The sequence below is a fragment of the Diceros bicornis genome, chromosome 31 (assembly GCF_020826845.1).
Source record: "Diceros bicornis minor isolate mBicDic1 chromosome 31, mDicBic1.mat.cur, whole genome shotgun sequence".
In the NCBI taxonomy this organism is placed as follows: domain Eukaryota; kingdom Metazoa; phylum Chordata; class Mammalia; order Perissodactyla; family Rhinocerotidae; genus Diceros; species Diceros bicornis.
Genome location: NC_080770.1, coordinates 10,495,753 through 10,517,103, shown reverse-complemented (window position 1 = coordinate 10,517,103; position 21,351 = coordinate 10,495,753). Strand labels below are relative to the sequence as shown.

Here is a 21,351-nt window from a genome sequence, read left to right as displayed (position 1 = left end):
AAGGTTGCATTACTTCTGGGGAGGGGAAGTACTGGGTGGGAAGAGGGTTATTACCGGGTAGAAATTAGAGGCAACTGTAGTGTTTATTAAACTAGCAGCTTTATTGCCCTTTAGGGCCCTGTCTTCACTTTAGGAGATTTCTAAGTGCTTGAGGGAGGAAAACCTGTAAGAAATGATGGAGATCAGGGAACAGGCCTTGGGCATCCCGGAGTGGAGTCACGGTGAGAGTGTGGTCAGCCTGGGAGGCAGCCGCCACAAAGGTCAGAAGCGGCTCAGCCTCTGGCCTCTGTTCAGCACTGCTCAGTCCTCTCAGCTCCTGGGTCACCCGAGCCTCAGTCGCCAGCCACTCTGCTCCTGTGCCAGCGCCACCTCCACCTCCTTCCTTGGTTTGCTGCTGCAAGCGTCTCCGGGCACGCCGCCGCCCCTGCCACACTCGGTGCCACAAGGCACAGCGCCAGCTCACTGAGGAGAGCAACACCCCCTTCCCTGTCTCACCTTGGGACCCTTCTCGGGCCACCTCAGGTCCTTGGGGCCCCTGCTCTGCCAGCGCTACATGGCTTGACTGCCCCTCTTCTCCCGTGGCTAGATGCTTGCTTGTCAGGAGCAGCTCCCCTGGCTGCCCAGGGCTCCGCATGGCCCAGTCCTGCACCGTCTCGCCAACCTCTACAACCATTTCTTCCACCCCATCTTCGCGGTGGTCCCCTGCACATTCCTGCTGCTCCTTCTTCCCCTCCTCACAGCTTTTTTCCTCTCCATCTAGTTTCAATCTTTTGCTTGTCCCTCCCTGGGGAGACTCCCCAGTTCCACCTCCCTCTGACCGCAGTCTCTTGGTTCCCTGTTCTATATGGCACCCCAATGCTTCTCTTAACACCTGGACCAGGGCAGCAGTGAGCTGGGTGAAGGGAGCAGCAGGTAAGGGGATGGGTGTTGCAGACAGCAGGGCACTAGGGGAACTGGGCTGCAGGAGGGGGAGCAGCCCCCAGTCCCGACCCCGGGAGGAACGGCGCTGGTACTGGAGGCTTCGGCAATAATTGGCTGCTGCTCGGCAGCAGTTCTGTAGCCGCCCGGCCACCCGGCTGGTCACATTGGCTGCCACATTGTGGCTCAGGTCAAAGGGGTCCTGGAGATTCATGGGGCCAAGGCGCAGACCCTCCCAGAGATTAGAGGGCAGGCCCCCTGCCACAGGCAGTGCCTGACCCTCCCGCAGGGACAGCAGTGAGCCACGAAGATCCCAGCAAGAGACGCAGGAGAAGAACTGGGCTAGCAGGGAACCTGGAGCAAGAGGAAAACCAGGGAAAAGGGCCACAGCTGAGATAAGCCCTGCAGCAGAGCCACTCCCTCAGCAGGACTTTCTTTTTCCCTTCCAAGGGGCTCAGAAGAGTGCCCAGAAGCCAGGCTCCTCTGATCCCTACACACAAGAGGTCAAGCCTCTCTCCCTGTGCCCCCAGCCACGTCCTGCCCCAGATGCTGCTCCTTCCCCTTGCTAACAGTGTAACCTTGGGCAAGCCACTTAATTACTCCAAGGCATGGTTTCTTCATCCGTCAAATGGCAATAATATTAGCTCTCACACGAGGTTGCTGTGAGAGCCATGCCTGGCACACAGTAACTGTGGGAGGTATGTTTCCTACTATTGTGATTAACATCATTTATTAGTCCTCTACCAGGCTCCCCAGACTCACTCAGGGGCTCCTTATTGGTGCTGGGCTCCAGTCTCGAGGCATCCCTGGGGAAGCTACAGTCCCAGCCATCAACCTCTACCTGTTCACCCTCACCTGTGAAAGTAAAAAAGGTGAGAGTCAGTCCAGAAGCAGGAAAATGGGGATGGAAACGAGGGTGATAGCAGAGACATCTGATTCCCAGGGTAGCTTAGTGTATCTAAGCGAGGTGAAGAAGAGAGAGAAAGCTAACAAGATCGAAAGTGGAGGCTGGGCTGCTGTACCTGCTTTCTGGGTGAGCTGGGCCACAGTGGGCAACACAGGAGGGTCCCTGGTCTGAAGGAAATAGATCACGAGCAAGGTCAGGGCGTAGTTATTGAGAAGGGGGCCACTCCCTGGGTAAATAATCAATAATTCCAGTTAGATTAGAGGTGCCTCCGATCCCCTCCTTGGCGGTTTTCTCAACCCCGGTTCCTGTACCTGCCTGTCTTTCTCTCCCTGAATCCCTGCCTTTGCCCTGACACCAACCCAGCCCCAAGTCTGTCTTGATTCATTCTCACCTGCCAGCCCTCGACCCTGAGCCCAGCAGCGGAGGGTGTACACGAGGGGCCGTACTCGTCCGTCCAGCTCAGAGCAGAGACTCAGGAAGCGGGAGTTATGCAGGGCCAGCCTGGGACAAAGGGAGACAAGGGTGTGAGGACTTGGGAACCCTCTGACCTATCATCCCCAGCTCTCACTCCAGACTTGCGCACTGGGGGCCAGCTGAAATAAGGCCAAAAGAGGGTTTCCAAAGTGTTTGCTGACACACTGGTCTTGTGAGAGGATGTACAAAACGCCAAATGTGTTTGGGAAACACTACATCCTAAGAATGTCTCGGACATTCACAGAGCATGTTATTATAAGGCTGCTCAGAGCCTTTAGTATGCAAAGCAACAAAGACAGGAAGGGAGGGAGAATGGGAGGACAGGAGAAAGAGAAGGAAAGAGGCAGTAGGGGAGGAGGGGGAAGGAAGAAACCTGTGCATTTAACTTAGCATTTCCCAAACATATTCAACCATGGAACTCTTTTCTAAATCTCTTAAAAACAGTATTCTAAGAAACACACTTTACGAACATTGACGTGGAAGCCAGAAAGGAGATGAGTGGCAGAAAGGGGGATGGGACCAAACAAGGATACCCTTGAGGCTCAGGAGATGCAGGACAGTCCCACACCAGGGCTCCCTCCTCAGCCACCCCAGAATGCTCAGCTGGCCTTCCCCAACCACCCTCTTAAACAAAGGTACCGGTTACTGAGGGAGACGTCACCGTGGAGACCTGAAGGCCGATGGCAGAACTTGACCACAGGACGTCGGGCAGAGGGCACTGTTTGGACTCGGTACACTCCAGGGACACAGCCCCGAAGAATGGATCCCACCAGCTCCAGCATGGCTACGCCCTCTGTTTTCTCCCCGTTCAGGGCCTCCGTTCGTTCCAGAGCCTTCCTCGGGTCCGCCTCGCCCCGGTCCTCCTGCAGTGGTGAGGCTGGAGGCAGGGACTGGGGAGAGGCGAGGGTCTCAGAGGCCAAAGCAGAGTCCGGAGTCCGTGGTGCCAGGGAGGAAGATGGGATTTCAAAGTCCAGGGCTTCTGAATCTTGGGGAGAGGTTGGAGGCTGCGAGTCTGGAGGGGAGGCTGGGGTGCAGGCCAGGGCTTGAGGATCCACTGGGGACGCAAGGGCTGAGTCCAAGGATGGAGAGTCAGGAGCCTTTGGGGCTGGCTGGGGATGGAAATGAGCTGAGTGAATGCTTCTCCTGCTGTACCCCAAGCCAGGAACATTCCCGTCCCCAAGATATATCTGTTACTTACTGCTTACCTGCCAGGCCCTATTCTAAGGGCTTTATATATATTAAGTCATTTACTCCGTACAATATTTTTTTAATTAAAAATAACCTTTTAATGCCATACAATAAATGGTCTGTATTCTGCAAAAATGTCATTGTAATGAAAGACAAAAAAAGGCAGAGGAGGGCCGGCCCTGTGGCTTAGCAGTTAAGTGCGCGCGCTCCGCTACTGGCGGCCCGGGTTCGGATCCCGGACGCGCACCGACGCACCGCTTCTCCGGCCATGCTGAGTCCAAGTCCCACATACAGCAACTAGAAGGATGTGCAACTATGACATACACCTATCTACTGGGGCTTTGGGGGAAAAAAAAAAGGAGGAGGATTGGCAATAGATGTTAGCTCAGAGCCAGTCTTCCTCAGCGAAAAGAGGAGGATTAGCATGGATGTTAGCTCAGGGCTGATCTTCCTCACAAAAAAAAAAAAAAAAAAAGGCAGAGGAACTGTTCCAGATTAAAAAAGACAACACAACAGTCCACTGTCAAAGTAGCTGACCCAATTGGAGAATGGAATGTAGATTAAAGTCTGGTAAAGTTGTACACTTGTACCAGTGTAATACTTCCTCAAATTGATAATTGTGCTGTGGTTGACACTAGAATATCTTGGTTCTTAGGTGCCACACACTGGAATAGTAAGAGGTATAGGATAATGATGGATGCCACCTACTCTCAAATGATTCAGAAAACAAAAATAATGTGTTTGTGTGTAGACAGAGAATGATAAAAGAAATTTTATTTTAAAAATAACCCCTTTTGCAGGGCAGAAGGTATCTGGGAACTTCGTACTTTCTGCTCAATTTTACTGTGAAACTAAAACAGTTCTAAAAAATAAAGGCTTTTAAAAACACAACCGGGCCGGCCCGTGGCTTAGCGGTTGAGTGCGTGCACTCCGCTGCTGGAGGCCCGGGTTCGGATCCCAGGTGCGCACCGACGCACCGCTTGTCCGGCCATGCTGAGGCTGTGTCCCACATACAGCAACTAGAAGGATGTGCAACTATGACATACAACTATCTACTGGGGCTTTGGGGGGGAAAAAATAAATAAATAAAATCTTAAAAAAAAAAAAAAAACATAACCCTTGGGGCCGGCCCAGTGGGACAGGCGGTTAAGTGCGTGCACTCTGCCGCAGCGGCCCAGGGTTCACCGGTTCAGATCCCGGGTGCACACCAACGCACTGCTTGGCGAGCCACGCTGTGGCAGCGTCCCATATAAAGTGGAGGAAGATGGGCATGGATGTTAGCCCAGGGCCAGTCTTCCTCAGCAAAAAAAAGAGGAGGATTGGCAGATGTTAGCACAGGGCTGATCTCCTCACAAAAAAAAGAAAAGAAACATAACCCTTTCCTATTCCACAAGCAGATAGATGTCAGAAAATACAGATGAGCAAAAACTTAACCCAGAAATTACCTTATTGTATGTCCTTTTATATATATTTTTTCCAAAATAAGACAAGATACACACCATTTTGAAATCTAGTGTTTTCCTGTTATAAATGCTATCTATCCCATGTCAATTCATTTTTATCCTATTGAGTACCCAGCCACATTCACATTTCTCCAATTACAATAACCCTGTCAGGTGGGTCCCACTGTCTCCATTTTACAGATGAGGAACTGAGGCATGAGAGGTAACTGCTTGCCCAGAGTCACATGACACTTCCCAACTGCCTCCCTGGTCACTCACCTGGGGCTCTTCCAAGTCACCCAGATCCAGGAAGAGGTCAAGATCACAGCCGTGGACGTCGAAGCTATTTATGGAAGAGCCAAAGGGATGGACCACACAGCCTGGGTGCCGAGTGGAGAATAAAGGTCAAGAGACATTGGGAAGAGTAGAGGGTGGAAGGACATACTGGGGCATGAAGGAGGAAGAGCAAACAAACACACCACTAGCTGAGGGGAGACTGGGCGCAGACGCAGGAGAGGGAAGGACAGGGAGGGCACAGACACAGTGAGGGAGGTGACTTACCAGGGAAGAACTCTGTGAAGACCTCCTGCATCAGGGCCACCACGAGGCTCCGAAGCTGCCGCTCAGCCTGGGACAACTCCCTCAGCCCCACGAGCTTTACCATTTGTGCCCCCACGTCAGGAGCCTCAGCGAGTGCTTTGGCCAGCTGGTGACTGTCGGGGGCCGCTCCCTTGGGGGATTTGGAGGCGGGGCTCTGGAACTCTTTCTGCTCCCGTGGTCGGACCCGCAGGCGATGTCCTCCCAGGCTGTGCTGGGGCTGTGACAGGACAGCTTCCCGGGCACCCACATCCCCCATCTCCACGATGGCAAACACTCCCTGGCAAACCACAACAGGGGCAGGGATGATGGTTTTGGAACCAAGAATCCAGACACACAGTCTGATAGTGGGTGGGAATCTTTGAAGTGGGGACCACCCTATAAATTGAGAATATTTGCTTAATGTTTCTGTAACAACAGGGAACATATTTAGAAAAGCAATTCTCTCCCTCACTTCTATCCCACACATTTTACTCTCAGCCCAGCTTGCCTCTGAAAATCTCATTTGACTTGTTTCATCCTCCCCTCCTCTTGCCAGTAATGTGATTTCACTGCTATACCATGACCCATCAATCCCCTAACTTTTCCTGCTTTAATTAGACTCTTAATATTGATTAAGAATCCATGTAATGAGCACTGTGCTAGGCATAAATACAAACACATAAACCCTATCTTTGACAAACTTACCATCCAGGAATAACAGCAATATGACAGCATGCTGCTATGATTTGGCTGAGTTCAATGAAATTTTTGGGCCATGTTTTTTTCAAAAGGTAAAATGTTAGCAGGAGCAGGAAAAGATATGACTGCTTTGGGGCACAAGTCCATATTCTTTCATATTCTCTTCAGTGGTAAAGCTAAAGCCTCATCCTACCTATAAAAAGGTACCCTCCACAGTAATCAAGACAGTGTAGTAGTGGCATAAAGACAGACATTCATATGAAGGGAATGTTATTGAGACTCCAGAAATAAACATGTACATCTATGGTAAACCATTTTCAACAAAGGTGCTAAGAACATTCGATGGGGAAAGAACAGTTTTCTCAACACATGGTGCTGGGACAACTGGACAGCCACATGCAAAAGAATGATGTTAGACCCCTACCTCACACCATATAAAAAATTAACTAGGGGGATGGCTTCGCCACTACACAGGCCTGAATCACAGATGGGGAATGAGTGATAACGGGTATGCAATTTCTTTTTGGGGTGATGAAAACATTCTGGAATTATATAGTAGTGATGGTTGTAGAACTTTGTAAATATACTTACAACCACTGAATTGTATACTTTAAAAAGATGAATTTTATGCTATGTAAGTCATATCTCAATTGAAAATAAAAGGGGGTACCCTTCCTACTCTCACTTCTACCCTTGTGCCAAACAGAGCAAAGAACCAAAGTGAAACCAAGGAGAAAGGCAGCCACTTGGACCTGCCCAGGCCGATCTTCTGACTCTGAGGAATCACACAGCTCACCAGCCTGTGGTTCAACACCAAGTATACAACCAAAGGCCCAGCTAGAAATTAGGTGGCTCTATGCCTGGCCTTGTCTCTGTGCACATATTTCTCTCAAGAATCCCACAGAAGGCATCAAGAATGGCAGGATTAGCAGATTCAGAAGCTGTGTCCTGGACATTTATCTCCTCTCAATACCAGCATCCCCAGCTAGAGTCACCATTTAATGAGGGCTTATTATAAACCAAACAGTTCACATAAGCTATTTCTAAGTCTCATAAGACTCCTACAAGGTATGTATTATTATTCCCATTTTACAATAAGTAACTTGTGACTGCCTCCCAAGTAGGGGCTTAAACCCCCAAATCTCCACTTCCCAGTGACGATCTCCCTCAAGGAAATGTCGTGGAAGGGCCGGCCTGGTGGCATAGCAGTTAAGTGTGCGTGCTCCGCTGCGGTGGCCCAGGGTTCGGATCCCGGGCGTGCACCGACACACCGCTTGTCAAGCCGTGCTGTGGCGGCGTCCCATATAAAGTAGAGGAAGATGGGCACAGATGTTAGCCCAGGGCCAGTCTTCCTCAGCAAAAAGAGGAGGATTGGCGACAGATGTCAGCTCAGGTCTAATCTTCCTCAGCAAAAAAAAAAAAAAAAAAAAAAGGAAATGTTGTGGAGATCAAATGAGGTATTGTATGTAGAGTACTTAGCACTAATTTGTACACAGTAATTGCTCAATAAAAATTTTATTCATTATTGTTATAATAATTAGAAGCCTCAGAAACTCGAGGTTTAAGTTCAGAAAAAGATCATTCTTTATAACTGAAATAAATATGACCAAAAATGGGGACACTGAGCTTTCTTTTTTTTTTCCCCCTTTTTCTCCCCAAGGCCCCAGTAGACAGTTGCATGTCATAGTTGCACATCCTTCCAGTTGCTGCATGTGGGATGCCGCCTCAGCATCACGGGACCAGCGGTGCATCAGTGCGCGCCTGGGATCCGAACCCGGGCCGCCAGTAGCGGAGTGCGCGCACCCAACCACTAAGCCACAGGGCCAGCCCTGAGCTTTCTGAAGAAGTAACCTGGGGCAGACACTGCCAATTGCCCACCCAGTATACATTCTCCCTTTCTTCCTTACTAACAGAACCCCAATTTTTGTTCAGAAGGGCAAAGTGCCCAGCTAAAAAAAAACTTCATTTCCCAGGCTTGCCTGTAGCTAGGGATAACCATGCAGTAGAGTTCTGACCAATGAGCTATAAGTAGAAGTCTACTGAAGAAGCCTCTGGAAAAGGTATTTTCCTGGGAAATAAAGAAAAGGGGGGGAGGGTTCAGACTCAGCAGACAATGGCTTTTATACTCTGCCCTTCAACCTGCCCTTCTTCTTGCCTTAGGATGTGGAAGTAGCATTATCACAACCCTGAAGTGAGAGCCATGTGCCAATAATGACAGAGCAGGAAAACAGTAAAACGCTGGACTGCCTAAGTCTGGACTTCTCGTTAAAAGAGAACAATTAAACCCCTTTTGTTTAAGCCATTGTGGGTCAGCTGCTGAATGCAATCTCTAAGAAAAACACACCCCACCCTATCCTAAGAGACGACCTGGGCTGCTAAGGAGATGTGGGATCACCTAAGCCACCCCTACAGAACTAGAGTGCAGCCTCAGAACTACAGTTATGACCACAGAACACAACACCACAACAGTGAACTTTCTTCAAGGGACTAAAGAGACACTGACAAAAGGTCTGCATGGAAGCAAGACAAAAAGGACCACAAAGAACAAGTTTGTTTGTCTAGCACTGTCCAGAGAACAGGGTGTTCTGACCAGACCACCTCAGTACCTCTCAGTATAAGTTACTAAACTGCTAGCTGGTCTATCAACCAGTCTCTTGTGGGGTTAGGATACATCTCCCAATGGTATGGTCACTGTAATTATTCATTCAACTATCTACTTTATCCACTAAACTGTAAGCTCTGTGCAAGCAGGGACCACATATACCCTATTCACTACTCAGAATGCAGCTCTAAGCACTGTGCCTAGTACAAAGTTAGCAGTTAATAAATATTTGGCAAATAAAAGATTGACTGAAAAAATAAATGACCAACAAGCCCCCAGTGACAGAATCTGATGAACTGATAAAATCCCAGCAGGGGCTGGAGGGTGAAGTGGGGCTCACAAAGCTGGACTAGCCCAAGTACTGCAGAGGTGTCCACCAAAGACAAGCCACACGGGGAACCAGCCCAAACAGGGTGCTGGCTTCTCTCTTGTTTCTTTTGGTATGCAGCACACCTGACTCATTCTTTACCCCGACAGCCATTCGCTCTACCTTGTCCTTGTCCATGACAACACTGGCCACAGGTCCAAATGCCTGGAAGTACTCAGAGAGCTGAGTAGAATCCACATCCCGGGGAAAGCCACTGACAAACACGCTTCGAAGTCCCTGGGCCTTTCGGGCAGCTCGTAGTTCTACCAGGTGCCGGTGCTTCCGGCCTCCCAGGTGGGCATCTAGGCTGGGTCCTGCAAAGACATAAGTGTGAGACAAAAACATCTGAATCACTCTTCAGTGTACCTACCCCCTGACTTGGTTCTCTGCATGCCTAAATCCTACTGATCCTTCCAAGCCAGAGAAAGTGTGACCTTTGAATTTACAAAGTTCTGGCTCCTCTCACTTTCCTCTCTTGTCCACTTGTCGATATAGGGCATTCTCTCTAAGTGGTCCCCAGGAGAACAGGCTACACTACAAGTATTTCTTAAACCTCTGTAAGTGCTAGGTAGAGCAATATCTGCAAGTTGTAAAGAAATTAACAGGTAACTTATCCAGGTCATAAACAGAAGAACTAAATAAATCAGGACCCTAGACTATTCCCTCTGAGTATGGTGTAGACACTGCAAGTGCAGGGTCTGACATCACCCTGCCCAAGTTCAAATCCCAGCTTTGTCAAGCTGTGTGAGATCTTGGGTAAGCTTCTTTTTTTTTTTTTTTTTTTGTGAGGAAGATCAGCTCTGAGCTAACATCCATGCCAATCCTCTTCTTTTTGCTGAGGAAGACTGGGCCTGGGCTAACATCTGTGCCTATGTTCCTCTACTTTATATGGGACCCAGCCACAGCACGGCCTGACAAGCTGGTGCTTTGGTGCACACCCAGGATCCAAAACCGAGTCACCAGCATCGGAGCACGCGCACTTAACCACTACGCCAGGGGGTTGGCCCTTGGGCAAGTTTCTTAACCTCTCTGTGCATCAGTTTCCTCAAATATAAAATGGAGATAATAACAGTACCTACTACAAACGTATTACATATATAACACTTGGCAGAGTCTGGAACATGGTGAATGTAGGAAAAGTTAGCTGCTATTTTTATTTTTATTATATTCTGAGTCACTGCTCCATGTAACCAATGTAGACGTGGAGCCAAAGAAGACCATCTTGGATTTCTGGCTTGCCCTACTGGACAGATAGTGCCATTCACAAAGAAAAAGAAGAACAGAAGATTCTGTTTCGGGAAGATCATGATTCCAAACTTCAAAAGTGGAATTTGAGGTTTCATAGAGCCCCTTGTACTGTCGCACAAGGACCTTGTTTACTTTTCCAAACCCACCTTCCAGGCATGCAAGCCATGCTACTTCCCCCATCTCTGCCTTTGGGTAGCTCCTCTGTAGGGCGTCCGTGACTTAACTACTACCTTCTCTGTGGTCCCAGAGCTCTCCAAATATATCTATAGAGCACCGAAATTGTCTCCATCTCTAGATGGGCAGCTCCTTCATCTGTGAATCCCCTCTCCCCACCCTAGAGCCCAGGAGAGTACCAGGCACAAAGGGAATGTCCAATAGATGACGGTTAAAGGGTCAATAAAATAGCGAGGCTTTCGTCGTGGAGATTTCGGATACTGGGAAGGAGAGGGGCAAGGTGGTGGGACTTTGCTCACTCTCTAATCCCTTCGGACGGGTGGAGTGAAAACGGAGGTGAGTGACCCTACAACCGACTTGACAAGAACCATGACCTATAACCATAACTTTCGCTAAGACCCAGAGACGAAAGCCCACAACCACCCCCCTGTCTAGCCACCGCTTACGGTTGGCTGTAGTGACGTGGCAGAGGCAGCAGCGGAAACCCCCACGCGGCAGCGATTGGACATCCGAATCCACCGCCGCCATCACGACTCTCCGGTACCGACAAAATACTACCACCTCTGCCAGCACCGGAACTCACTTCCACAAATCGCAACGCGCCAGGAAGCAACTTCCGCCAGTCCACAGGAAGTGACGTACATCGGCCAATCGCGCGCGCACACTCCTCCGGAAACCAAGCTTCTTCGACTCAGGGTACCGTTTCCAGACTGTGTTAACTCAACCGGCTGTGGGAAAAGCCGCCCATCTACGATGCTTATCTGCATGCGGTAAGCTGATTGGTGTACTCTGAACTGTTCAGGCGTTGATTGGCCCAAAGAATCGTGAATATTCATAACAGTGGCCACAAAAGCCGGCGCCGGGTTGCATGCGGGCCCCCCTCCTTGACAGCCGGCTGTTTCTATGCTGGGTGGTCGTGGGCGGGCTGTGCCCTCCTTCAAGGGGCAGAAGAGCCCCGCGCTGCTGTATCCTCAACCCCATATTTACCTCGCGAATAAAGGCGGAGGATGAGCAGCCTCTACGAAGCCCAGAGCTGTCCCTGGATTCTCCAACTCCTCAGGGCTGTTACTCTCTCCCTCTGCCCTGGGTCCTCCCCCAAAATGGGTGGTCTGCGACCCCTTCCTAGCCCTGCTTGGGGAGCTACGCCCCCACTGGGCACCTTGCGGACTCCACGAGGCCACAGCCAGATCGCTGCTGTCCTCGTGAGCTGGGCTTTCCTTCCGAGATAGTGGGTTGCGTGGAGGGTACTCACGAGGCGCCAGAGCCACTGGCCCACTTCGAGGCGTGCGACAGAACCTACTATGGTGGCAACTGAGTGAAGACATTGGAGGATGCCGCTTTCCCCCAGACTGGGCTTGTGGCCAGTTCCTCCCAATACTACCGAAGTGTAGGCTCAGGATGGGGAGAGAGAAAGGGAGCTGGGGAGGCCCTAGGGACAAGGGACCATGAGATGGAGGAGACTATCGGATAGGCTGAGCAGCGCTTGCTGTTGATCAGCCCACAGCTTTGGACTGTGGAAAGAGCAGTGGACCTGAGGCAGTCATCTCAAGGTCTGTAACCTTGAGCAAGTCACAACTGCTGAAGCTGTTCCCCATCTCCAAAGGAAGTACCCAAGGAGCACAGTAGGCTTAACTTCTTGTTGTCTCCTAAGGTGCTCCTCCTCTTGGGCCCAGCTCAGCTGTCTAATCTCTGTCTCCCAAACCTAAAAAGGCAGGGAACAGCACTAGAGTGGACCCCGATATCAAGGCAGTTGCTGAGGGAGCCTTCTGTGCAAATACACCACAGAGCTAGGTGGTAAGAGCCTGCAGTACTGCTCAAGGTGGACTACATCCTGCCTTGGCCTCTAGCAGTTCCCAGAATTCCCTAAGTAAAAGGGAGAGGGAAGTAAGAGTTGGGAAATACAGGAAAAAGCACCTTCACGCCCCCCACCCCCACCCCCACCCTCACCCCCACGGAGGCCACCAGCCATCCAGAAAACCAGCTCATCCCAACTGCTTTGAATCAGTCTGGGCCAAGGTGCTGCTTGGGCTCCAGCACCACAGGGAGCTGGGGAGCAGTTTGGGTCCCAGGAGAAAGAGAGCTGCAGCAGACTGCCCGTCGAGGCTGCATAGCTCATAACGCTGTTCCCAGGGCAAGCCCCATCTGTACCTTCCTTAGGGTCCTTTGTCCTTTATTTTCCCAAAGACACACACCCCCAACACACACACACACACACGCATGCACATGCACCCATGGCAGAGAACAGCTGAGCCAGGAGGAGCTGAAGAAAACAGCTTTTTATTTGTTACTATAAGAACCAATTACAGAATCCGAGGTTAAAAAAACGGACAAAAGATCTTTATTTCTGAGAATTGGCGTACAAAAGGCGGAGGGGACAAGGGGAGGGAAGGAAAGAGCGAGCATGGGCTGGGGTTGATGCCAGCTTAGGGGCCTCGAACTCCAATTAGGAAAGTCCGGACACCGGACAGGAAGAGAAACCCCCAATTAGAAAAAAAAAAAGATAGACATGGCAGTCATGGCAGTGCACGCCCCCTCCCCCAACCAGGTACCACCTCCTGATATCTGTATACTCTTCCCCTCCTCCATCCCCTTTCACAAAGGGAGGCAAAATTTTTAAAAAATTAAAAAACCCTCCCCCCAAAACTGTCCAAGACAACTGTGGGTCCTACCCCCCAAAACAGGCTAGGTTCCCACAATGGGCCAAGTTCCTGCAGTCTGCCCTCCATCACCAGGCATGGAGAAGCATTGGAGGGGACAAGCCTCGAAGTAGTAACACCAGAGGGCGCCCAACCCCTCCAAGGACACACACTCACTTGCTCCCTCCCTCCCTCACTCCTCACTCCCTTTGATACTAGAGGGAAGGGAGGCTGAGTGCCCTGGGCACCCACCCTTTAGCTTTCAGCCCACCTCCCTTCCCCACAGATGCTCAGTCCTCCAGGACAATGGGCTCATTGGTGCTGGCAGGATGTGAGGGTGCAGGTAGCGGGACTGGGGGCCGCACTGCTATCAGTGGTGGCTTCACCTTCAGGGGCAAGTTGGGCCGACGGGCAGCTCGCCGCATTTCCAGGTGGGTCAGAGCCTTCCGCAGGGCCCTGGCCAGAAAGAGACCAGGAAGAGTCAGGAAGGCTAAGACCCTCGAGGTAAAACCCCACATTCCACACTGCAGTTCTTCCGGCTCATTCTTCTGGCATCCCTACCCTGCACCCAGTCTTCCTGGAGCTGGTCTTTCTCAGATACTCCTATTTCCCATACCCACCAACCTAGGTAGTCAACCTCTCAGCCCCTCCCATGGTGCGCTCCCTACCTGGTATCTTTTGTGGCCACAAATACCACAGGATTGGGGGCATCAGCTGGGTTTAGTTTCTGACGCTTGGCTGCTGGCTGTGAGCTTGAGCGAATCCCTGAGGCCAGAGGCCTTCCATTGGCAGAGAAGGGGACCCCTGCCCCTGCCATCTGAAAAAGGGTGGGGCAGCACAATGAGAGGGGACTCTCTCAGACTCCTATCAGAAATAAAAGCCCACCAAACTCAGTTTGGCCCACTCCATCCTGTCAACTCACAGTCTCATAGGCCCGTTTCACCATAATGCCCCCCAGTCCCCGGTTCTGGGTCAGCTGGTTCCTGTTGATCGGTGTCTTAGTACCTCGAGGTGTTTTTGGTTTCAGAGGCGCCTGGGCCACTGCCAGGACAAAAACAAAAGAAAACTTAGAGAACTTTCATACTTTCTCTTCTCTATGAAGTTTTCCTGGGCATCCCCAAAAGTAGTGATGGGGGAGGCATCTGGTAAGCAATTACCAGTTATTTCAAAAATCACACCTGAATGTGACCTTGTCAAATCAGTATGGTAATACTGGATAGCTCATGAAAAAAAATTACTAACCTACAAAAGGTCAGTTTGTTAGACTAAATCTCTTAGTACTCAATGGGAAAGAACAAAGCAGGAGGAGAGAAGGTTCTTGATAGTAAAAGGACTGAGAGCCCGATACCACCCTAACTGGCTCCCCGTCCTATACTTGCCCTGTACCCACAGTCCAGCTCCCCATCCCATACCCAGATCTTTGACGATAGTTGCCAGGGGCAGCCGCACCAGAGGGTGAATCTTCAGCGGAGTCTTGGCAGCCTTAGGAAGTCGAATGGAGCCTGGAGAAAAAAGATGAAAGCTTCTGAAGAGACTTCACTATTCAGGCCCCTGCTGGGGCCTTGAGCCATGTCTAATCTAACAAAACCATTATGGCCTACTATCCCTACTCTCACTAAACATCCAGAGAAACACTGGTCTCTGGCCAGGGCAACCCCAGACCCACTGCTAGCCCCACCACTCCTGCCCTTACACTCTGCCTTGATGGCATTGGCATTGATAGGGGCATAGGGTCGTCGGGCAGCCCTCCTCGGCTGTAACAGGTCCCTGCACATGCGTCTGGCAAGACGGGTCAGCTTCGTGGTTTGGAGCAGGAATGTTTGCCTGTTCTTAGCCAGCAGCTTGGCCCGGTTGGCGCTGGTTGTATAGGGGGAGAGACTTTGGGCTTCAGGTCTGGACAAATGACCCCTCGAGTGTGGCTCCTGGAAGAAGGACATAGGAAAAAAGGAGAACACAGATGGACAGAGGCTCCCTTCTTTCTTCCATTCTCTGCAGAGGGCATTTTAGTCCTGCCTGATCTCTTTACTGCCATAACGACCCACCGGGCTCCCCAACCACTACCAAGCACCCACACACACACATCAAACCATCACCATATAAGGAGTTGGGCGTTCTGGCCTTCGCCTAAAGCGCTGGTCAATATGCTTACTGCTCTCCCCTGCCTGTCCCCCATGAGTCCTTACTGTGGTGCCCCGAGCAGCCCCCTCAAGCTGGGTTGGGGTCTTCAGTCCCCCATACTTCTTCCAGTAGATCCAACAAGAAGCACAGAGGCGGCACTGCATGTTGGGTGGGCCCCAGGCGTACCACTGGGCAGACTGTGTGGCTGTAGGAGCAAGGAGAGGAGAGCGAGGTCAGAGGGGAAACATGCCAATGAGCCCTTCAGGTTCTTGGGCCTTAGCAGACCTCCTGCCCACCTCCAGCATCCCTGCCCCTCTCTGGAACTCACTGTGGCAGCTCTCGCAGGTCAGGCCCTTCTGGAATCCGGCCCCATTCATGCCAGGTTTTGAGCCCACAGAGATGATCTGGTTAGGATTTGGCTTCGTACTAATGGGGGCAGCGAGGGGAGAAACCAGGAACTGGTCAAGGAAAAGAATCCATTTCCATTTTGTCTCTATAATATTTGACCCTGCCCCCTGCCCACCTCCAATCACTGAGGAAAGCACAGCTTGGGGGCAGAGAAGGAAAACATACCCATCTTCCCACCTATCATACTTACTAGGTGGGGATGTAGACCTGTTTCAGTTTGCTGTCTGCTTCAGCAGCTTTCAATCTTTTCTGCAGGAAGGGAAAAAAAGAAATAAAGAGAAGGATTAGAACATCTCAGCAGGAGGATGTCATAATTCAAAGGCACAGGTGAGCAGGAGGCCTCTGATCCAGCCTCCCTAGCCCAGACTATACCTGCTGAATATAGCGGTCTGTGGTTTTCCACATGTAATAAAACTGGACTATGCTGGCGAGTGACTTCCAGGGTAGCTAAGGGCAGAGGGAAGAAGGATGAGCTGACATCTGGCCCAGGTCCTGGTTCCCTCCCCTGTCATCTCTTCCACCTCTCCTCCTAGCCCCATCCACTTACAAAGTCCTGGCGAATATCGTTGAAATCCTTCCCGTACTTCTCCAGGGCCTCCTCAAATAGCATGGCCTCCGAAGCAGACCACTCCTCCATCTCATCCCGACACAGCACCGGGCCCCCCTGGGGCACCAGAGTCGACATAGCCTTGGCCAGGTCGTAGCCGTTCCTTTGCAACGTATCCATTGCATGAAACTACAGGGAAGGTGGGGTAACAATGCTGATGACCTGAAACCCTCAGCACCACTTCTCTGCTGCCCTGTAAACCCTCCCACTCCCTCTGAGACACCCTCCTTTCCTGTCCTTAGGCTCCTCAGGTCCCCACAAAGCCCAGCCTGCCCAACTACCCACCAAATTCTGCTCACCAGAGTGATATCTCGGGAGGCCGCAGCTGCACTCATGTGCAGGCTTGGCTGCCGAATGGAGCTGCTGCAATCTAGGGCTCTCGCAAAGGTCCCCACAGCTCTAAGGGAGAAATTGAGAAGTCAAGAGAGAAAAAAGAAAGTGCGAGTGGGCTAAGGAACGAAGCCAGATGAGAAAAAAGGAACACACCCGTGCCAAATAAAGTCCATCTCTAAGAATGAGACTCAGAACTATGTCCACCCCTCCACCAGCCAATCTTCCCCATCCACCCACCCCTCACCGGGCCACCACGAGAAACTGATCAATCTGCCGGTCTGTGAGAGGGTTGTCTGGGTCCCAGACCTTCATCTCCATCTTCTGTTGGTTCCGATTATCAGACTCTCCTGGGATACAGGGAAATGACATCATCAGGGAAAGGAAGGGGGAATAATCAGTGTCTTGACACTCACAACAGCACCTTGTTCCTCTTCATCTTCTGCTTGGATTCTATTAGCCATCTCAACCCTCAGACTTCTCCACCCAACTGTGCCCACTTGCCCCTTTCAGGTTCCTAAGGTCCCAGTCTGTCAGGGTCACAGCACAGAGCCCTGCAGACTATGCACTGTACAACTCCAGGGCACACCATTCACAGAGACTATGATGTTAGATAACCCAGCGGCCAAATGGTCTGTCCTGCTGCATACCCTCTGCCAGGCGATCTGGGATCTCAGCTTGGTATTTGCAACCAACTCGGATCTCCCCCTGATCAGCAAGAAGTGTCTTCTGCACAGGGTCAAACACCAGTGAGTAAAAAAAGCAGTCCTGGAGATGGGAAGAGAGAAGGTCAGCAGGGCAGCAGTCCTCATAGGCAGAGGGCAGGGGGGTGTTTCCAGAGTTCCCAAGACAGGCAGTCTGTCAACCTCTACCTCATCACAGTCCTGCTTTCCTCTTGCCTTTTGAGGCAATACCCACTCCCCTCCCTCTTCTCCCAACACCTCTTTCTCACCTCCTTTTCCAGGTACTGGCTCAAGATATCTGTCTCATTCAAGAGGGTCACGCTGCATTTCCCCCTACAGGAAAGAGGTCAGCAAACCCCAGGTGAGCTCCTCATTCCCTCTCCACAGCATCTCCAATCCACCACCCCCTCCTCTCCACCTTCTAAACAAGTGCATGAGGCCACAGTGGCCCTGAGTGTCCTATACCGTATGTGGGTAGCTGGTAACGATTCAAATTGTCGAGAAAGAAAAAGCTCCCGGTGCTTCAGCTGATGTCGCTGCTGCTCCGACACCCCTGGCTGCTTTGATTCCTCCTCAAACTCCCCTGGGAGATTAAGGAAGAAGAAACCAAGTCAGAACCTAATCCACAAAGAAGCCACCTTGGAAACTCTAGCCCAGGGAAGACATTTCCTGTCTCAGCTGTTTTTCTCACATTCCCCAGGTACCTATCTTCCACACCCTTAACCCACCAGCTTTCCCTCTTAGCCCTCTCCTCCGTTATAGATGCTCCCAACTCTCCATCACCAATGCTCTTAGGGAAGAGCTGCTGAGAGTACAAAGGCGGCCACAGAAATACATCCCAAACCGAAATGCCAAGGCTCAGATACCACTCATAAAGCACAAATCTGCCCACACCATGCCCAGTAAGAATATCACACTTGTCTCTTTCTTGCCAAACCAGCCTGAGGTCCAGAAAGTCAATAAGATGACAAAATATCACACAAGGTTGTGTTTACCAGTTCCTTTTTTCAGATTTCAGGAGACTCTTTGCTCTTAAACATCACATGCAATCCTAACTATCCCTCACTTTTTATTTGGCTAATAATAGTTTGTGTGGGGGGCTTTCAAGGATAGTACCTCTCAAGCCAGTGCCAACACCTTCCTCCCCAAGGAGCTGCAGCTTGCCCTGAAACCTCAGTGCAAAGGGTTAACCTGGCTGGGCGCCAACCAAAGTGGGAGGGGGCAGAAGAGCCACAGGCCAAGGCTCATTGGTGCATTGTTCCCAACCTCAGGGAGAAGGGGGGTGTGCAGCAGGCTCCACCCCTCACTGTATGCTCCGGAAACCATGTACGAAAGCAAGGGGGACCACACCCCCCACACCCCTTCTGATTGGACAAGGCCAAGGTCAGCCCCTGCCAGATGAGGCTGGAAACCCCAGAGGGCCAGAGAACTTGGTAGGCCCAGCTCCTCATTAACCCCTTCATGCCCAAAGCAGCCTGAAATAAGGAAAATAATTTAGGAAGAAGGAACAAGAGGAAGGGGAAAGAAAAAAGAAACTAAGGAAAACTGAAGGAAATAAATTTTTTAAAAGAACATGAAAGCATAATGAGAAGAAAGATTGGGCAAAGGGAAAACATAAAGATGTAAAATGGAGTAGAAGGGAAAACAGGAGAGATGAGAAACAGGAAAAAGTGCAAGAAAACTTTCCTAGCTTCCTCTTCTCTGCCTTCAATGCATTCTCACTATCTCGTGATCACAAAATAAGCCTGCTTTCCTGTAAAGCAGGCTTCTAGGTACAATCTCTTCCTCTTCACCTTGACCTTCAGTCACCACCCATTGTTCCAACACACCCAAAACTGTCCCCCAAGGGTCCTTCTTCTCTAAAGCTCTTCCTCATCCCCTATTTAAATACTATCATCTCCTTTACACACACCATTCATATATACACACTCACATACAAGCCATATTCTGGCTTTTCTTATCATGGTCTCTCCACTCTGCTTCCAACCCCAACGTGTAAAAACAAGCCTCCCTCCAGGCCTCCCTCCACAGCCCAGGCATTTCCCACCCCCAAACTCACACCCCTGCCTTGGGCATTCTACCAGGGGAAACACCTGCGGGGACATGCCCTGGCCTCAGATCACGGGGAGGGGGAGAAAGGGGGGCCGGGATGGGGTGGGGGTACCAAGACACTCACTGGCATTACTATCAGCCAGGCTGTTGAGGCTACTAGAAATGTCTCTTCGCCGGAAAAGGCACACAACCTTTGCCTCCACATTTCCATTTGCAGTCTAAGGGGGAAAAATGGCAGTGAAAACTGGTCATTTGAAAGTGAAAAGGCACAAAGAGACTAACAACAGTGAATAAGTTTCTAAGGGATGTAAGTAGGAAAACACAAGAAATTATGAATAAGGAGACTTAGATTTAAGGACAGACTTCCATATCCCTTTCCTTAGGCCCCAAGAAATAGAAAAGTAAAGTTCCCACTAAGCTCTCAATAGCCTTTCCTGAATACATCGAATGAATGAATGAATGAATGAATATGAATGGGTACTTAGAATAGGGTCCTCTTTCTTTCTCTCTGTCTCTCTTCCACCCACAGTTAGAGACCTCAGAAGAAAGAGACCACTTGCGGGGGAGGATGAGACTGCTCCACTCACCTTGTTGAGCTCCTCAATCCGTCTAACCAGGTAAGGATTGCTGGAGGAGTTCTCAAAATAGACGTAATCTGTAGGAGGGGGTGGGGAAGAACCGGGAAGATCAGAGGAGGAGATGGGAGAGCCAGAGCACCAGGGGAGGAGGAGAGAAAGTAGGCCTGAGTGGACCAAAAGGCGATGAGAGTCCAGGTAGAGAGGGCGCTGAAATGTGGAAGTGGAGAGTCTAATAAGCGACGCCAGCCCCCGACGCCTAGCCACCTAGTTCTAAAATCAGATCCTTCACTCAAAAATGAGCCTTAATGAACAGACCAGAAGCAGAGGGTTCCCCCTGCAGTCCCCACAACTCGGAGATCGAGTTGCACCCCAGTCTCGGCGAAGCGAGCAATTGTTCCCTCTCGCTCAGCGCCCCCACCTTTGCGACCGAGGCGCACAATAACGCCTGGGGAGAGGAAACCGCCCGGCGGCTCCCCCGCAGGTGGCAGAGCGGTCGCCGGCCCTTCGCGCCCCCTGCCCGCGCTGTCAGCTCCCTCGGAAACACCTTCCCAGCCCCACTCCCCGACCCCGTGGCCCCAGGCGCGGCCCCGCGAGTACCGTCGGGGCGGCCCCAGCCTCTCCGCGAGTCTCGGCGCCCGGCCGCGGCGCCGTCCCCGCACCCTCGCTCCCCGCGCTCCCGGTTCCGGTTCCGGTCCGCGCTCGGGACCACGCCGCCCCAGACGCGGCTCCCGCGCCGCTGGGTGCCGAGCCTCCCCGGTCCCGACCCCGACCTCTCCCGTCCGGGCCCCGCAGCCCCTGCGCCCGGTACTCACCCCCCACCCGGTACATGTTGGCCGCCATGGCCGTTCCCGCCGCCGCCTCCGGCCGCACAAAGGGGTCTGAGCGGCTCGCGGGGACGGGGCTCGGCTGGAGGCGAAGTCCCGACCGCGGGGCTGGCACTTCGCGGAAGTCTCGGTCGGGTCCGCGCAGCCGGCACCTCCGCCGCCTCAGCCGTCGCGGTTCATCCCGGCCCGCGCTGTCGCCGCCGCCGCTACCGCCTCACGCCCCAGACGCCGAGGCCGGCGCCGGTCCGCTCGGCTTCTTCCGGAACGAGCTCGGCTCCCGCCGGACCGGAGCCAGGCTCCGGCTCCCCCCGCCCCCGCCAAGCCCCACCAGACGCTGGGCTCTGCCAGCCCCGGGGAACGCTTGCCCTGCCCGCCTCGGGGTTCGCCTCCTTCCGGAACACTTTCGGCCGAGCCGGAGAACAAGGCCGGGCGCTCGGCTCAGGTCGGAGAGCGAGACCCCACAGATCGGCTACTTCCGGAAGAGGTTCGGCTCCGTCCGGCCAACGGCGGCCCGGCG

At 51.9% G+C, this 21,351-nt stretch overlaps 2 protein-coding genes across 2 annotated transcripts; both read right to left on the bottom strand.

The window, feature by feature from the left end:
- Positions 1 to 79: 79 nt before the first annotated feature.
- TUT1 (terminal uridylyl transferase 1, U6 snRNA-specific) lies at positions 80 to 11,186 on the bottom strand. The gene is made up of 9 exons (XM_058526667.1): positions 11,045 to 11,186; positions 9,300 to 9,490; positions 5,491 to 5,806; positions 5,209 to 5,309; positions 2,939 to 3,408; positions 2,217 to 2,326; positions 1,941 to 2,051; positions 1,681 to 1,773; positions 80 to 1,272 (listed from the first exon to the last, which is right to left on the bottom strand). Exons 1-9 carry the CDS (start codon positions 11,124 to 11,126, stop codon positions 125 to 127), a joined length of 2,622 nt encoding a protein of 873 aa, XP_058382650.1. The 5' UTR covers positions 11,127 to 11,186; the 3' UTR covers positions 80 to 124.
- Positions 11,187 to 12,859: 1,673 nt separating this feature from the next.
- MTA2 (metastasis associated 1 family member 2) lies at positions 12,860 to 21,299 on the bottom strand. Its single transcript, XM_058526669.1, has 18 exons — positions 20,823 to 21,299; positions 20,020 to 20,087; positions 19,557 to 19,650; positions 17,846 to 17,963; positions 17,650 to 17,713; positions 17,348 to 17,465; positions 16,945 to 17,047; positions 16,667 to 16,766; positions 16,308 to 16,496; positions 16,133 to 16,207; positions 15,951 to 16,009; positions 15,681 to 15,778; positions 15,418 to 15,557; positions 14,928 to 15,156; positions 14,647 to 14,736; positions 14,157 to 14,275; positions 13,903 to 14,051; positions 12,860 to 13,690 (listed from the first exon to the last, which is right to left on the bottom strand). Exons 1-18 carry the CDS (start codon positions 20,848 to 20,850, stop codon positions 13,525 to 13,527), a joined length of 2,007 nt encoding a protein of 668 aa, XP_058382652.1. The 5' UTR covers positions 20,851 to 21,299; the 3' UTR covers positions 12,860 to 13,524.
- Between the last annotated feature and the right edge of the window lie 52 nt (positions 21,300 to 21,351).

What these genes read in the sequence shown, in the direction of transcription:
- TUT1 (XM_058526667.1), bottom strand. Translation starts at nt 11,126, where the DNA reads ATGGCGGCGGTGGATTCGGATGTCCAATCGCTGCCGCGTGGGGGTTTC. An exon ending in CTTCACAGAGTTCTTCCCTG is followed by an intron (nt 5,310 to 5,490) that starts GTAAGTCACCTC and finishes CTCGGCACCCAG; the next exon opens with GCTGTGTGGTCCATCCCTTT. An exon ending in GACGTCTCCCTCAGTAACCG is followed by an intron (nt 2,327 to 2,938) that starts GTACCTTTGTTT and finishes CCTTTGTCCCAG; the next exon opens with GCTGGCCCTGCATAACTCCC.
- MTA2 (XM_058526669.1), bottom strand. Translation starts at nt 20,850, where the DNA reads ATGGCGGCCAACATGTACCGGGTGGGGG. An exon ending in CAACATGTACCGGGTGGGGG is followed by an intron (nt 20,088 to 20,822) that starts GTGAGTACCGGG and finishes CCCCTCCTACAG; the next exon opens with ATTACGTCTATTTTGAGAAC. An exon ending in CAGGTCTACATCCCCACCTA is followed by an intron (nt 15,779 to 15,950) that starts GTAAGTATGATA and finishes TGCCCCCATTAG; the next exon opens with TACGAAGCCAAATCCTAACC.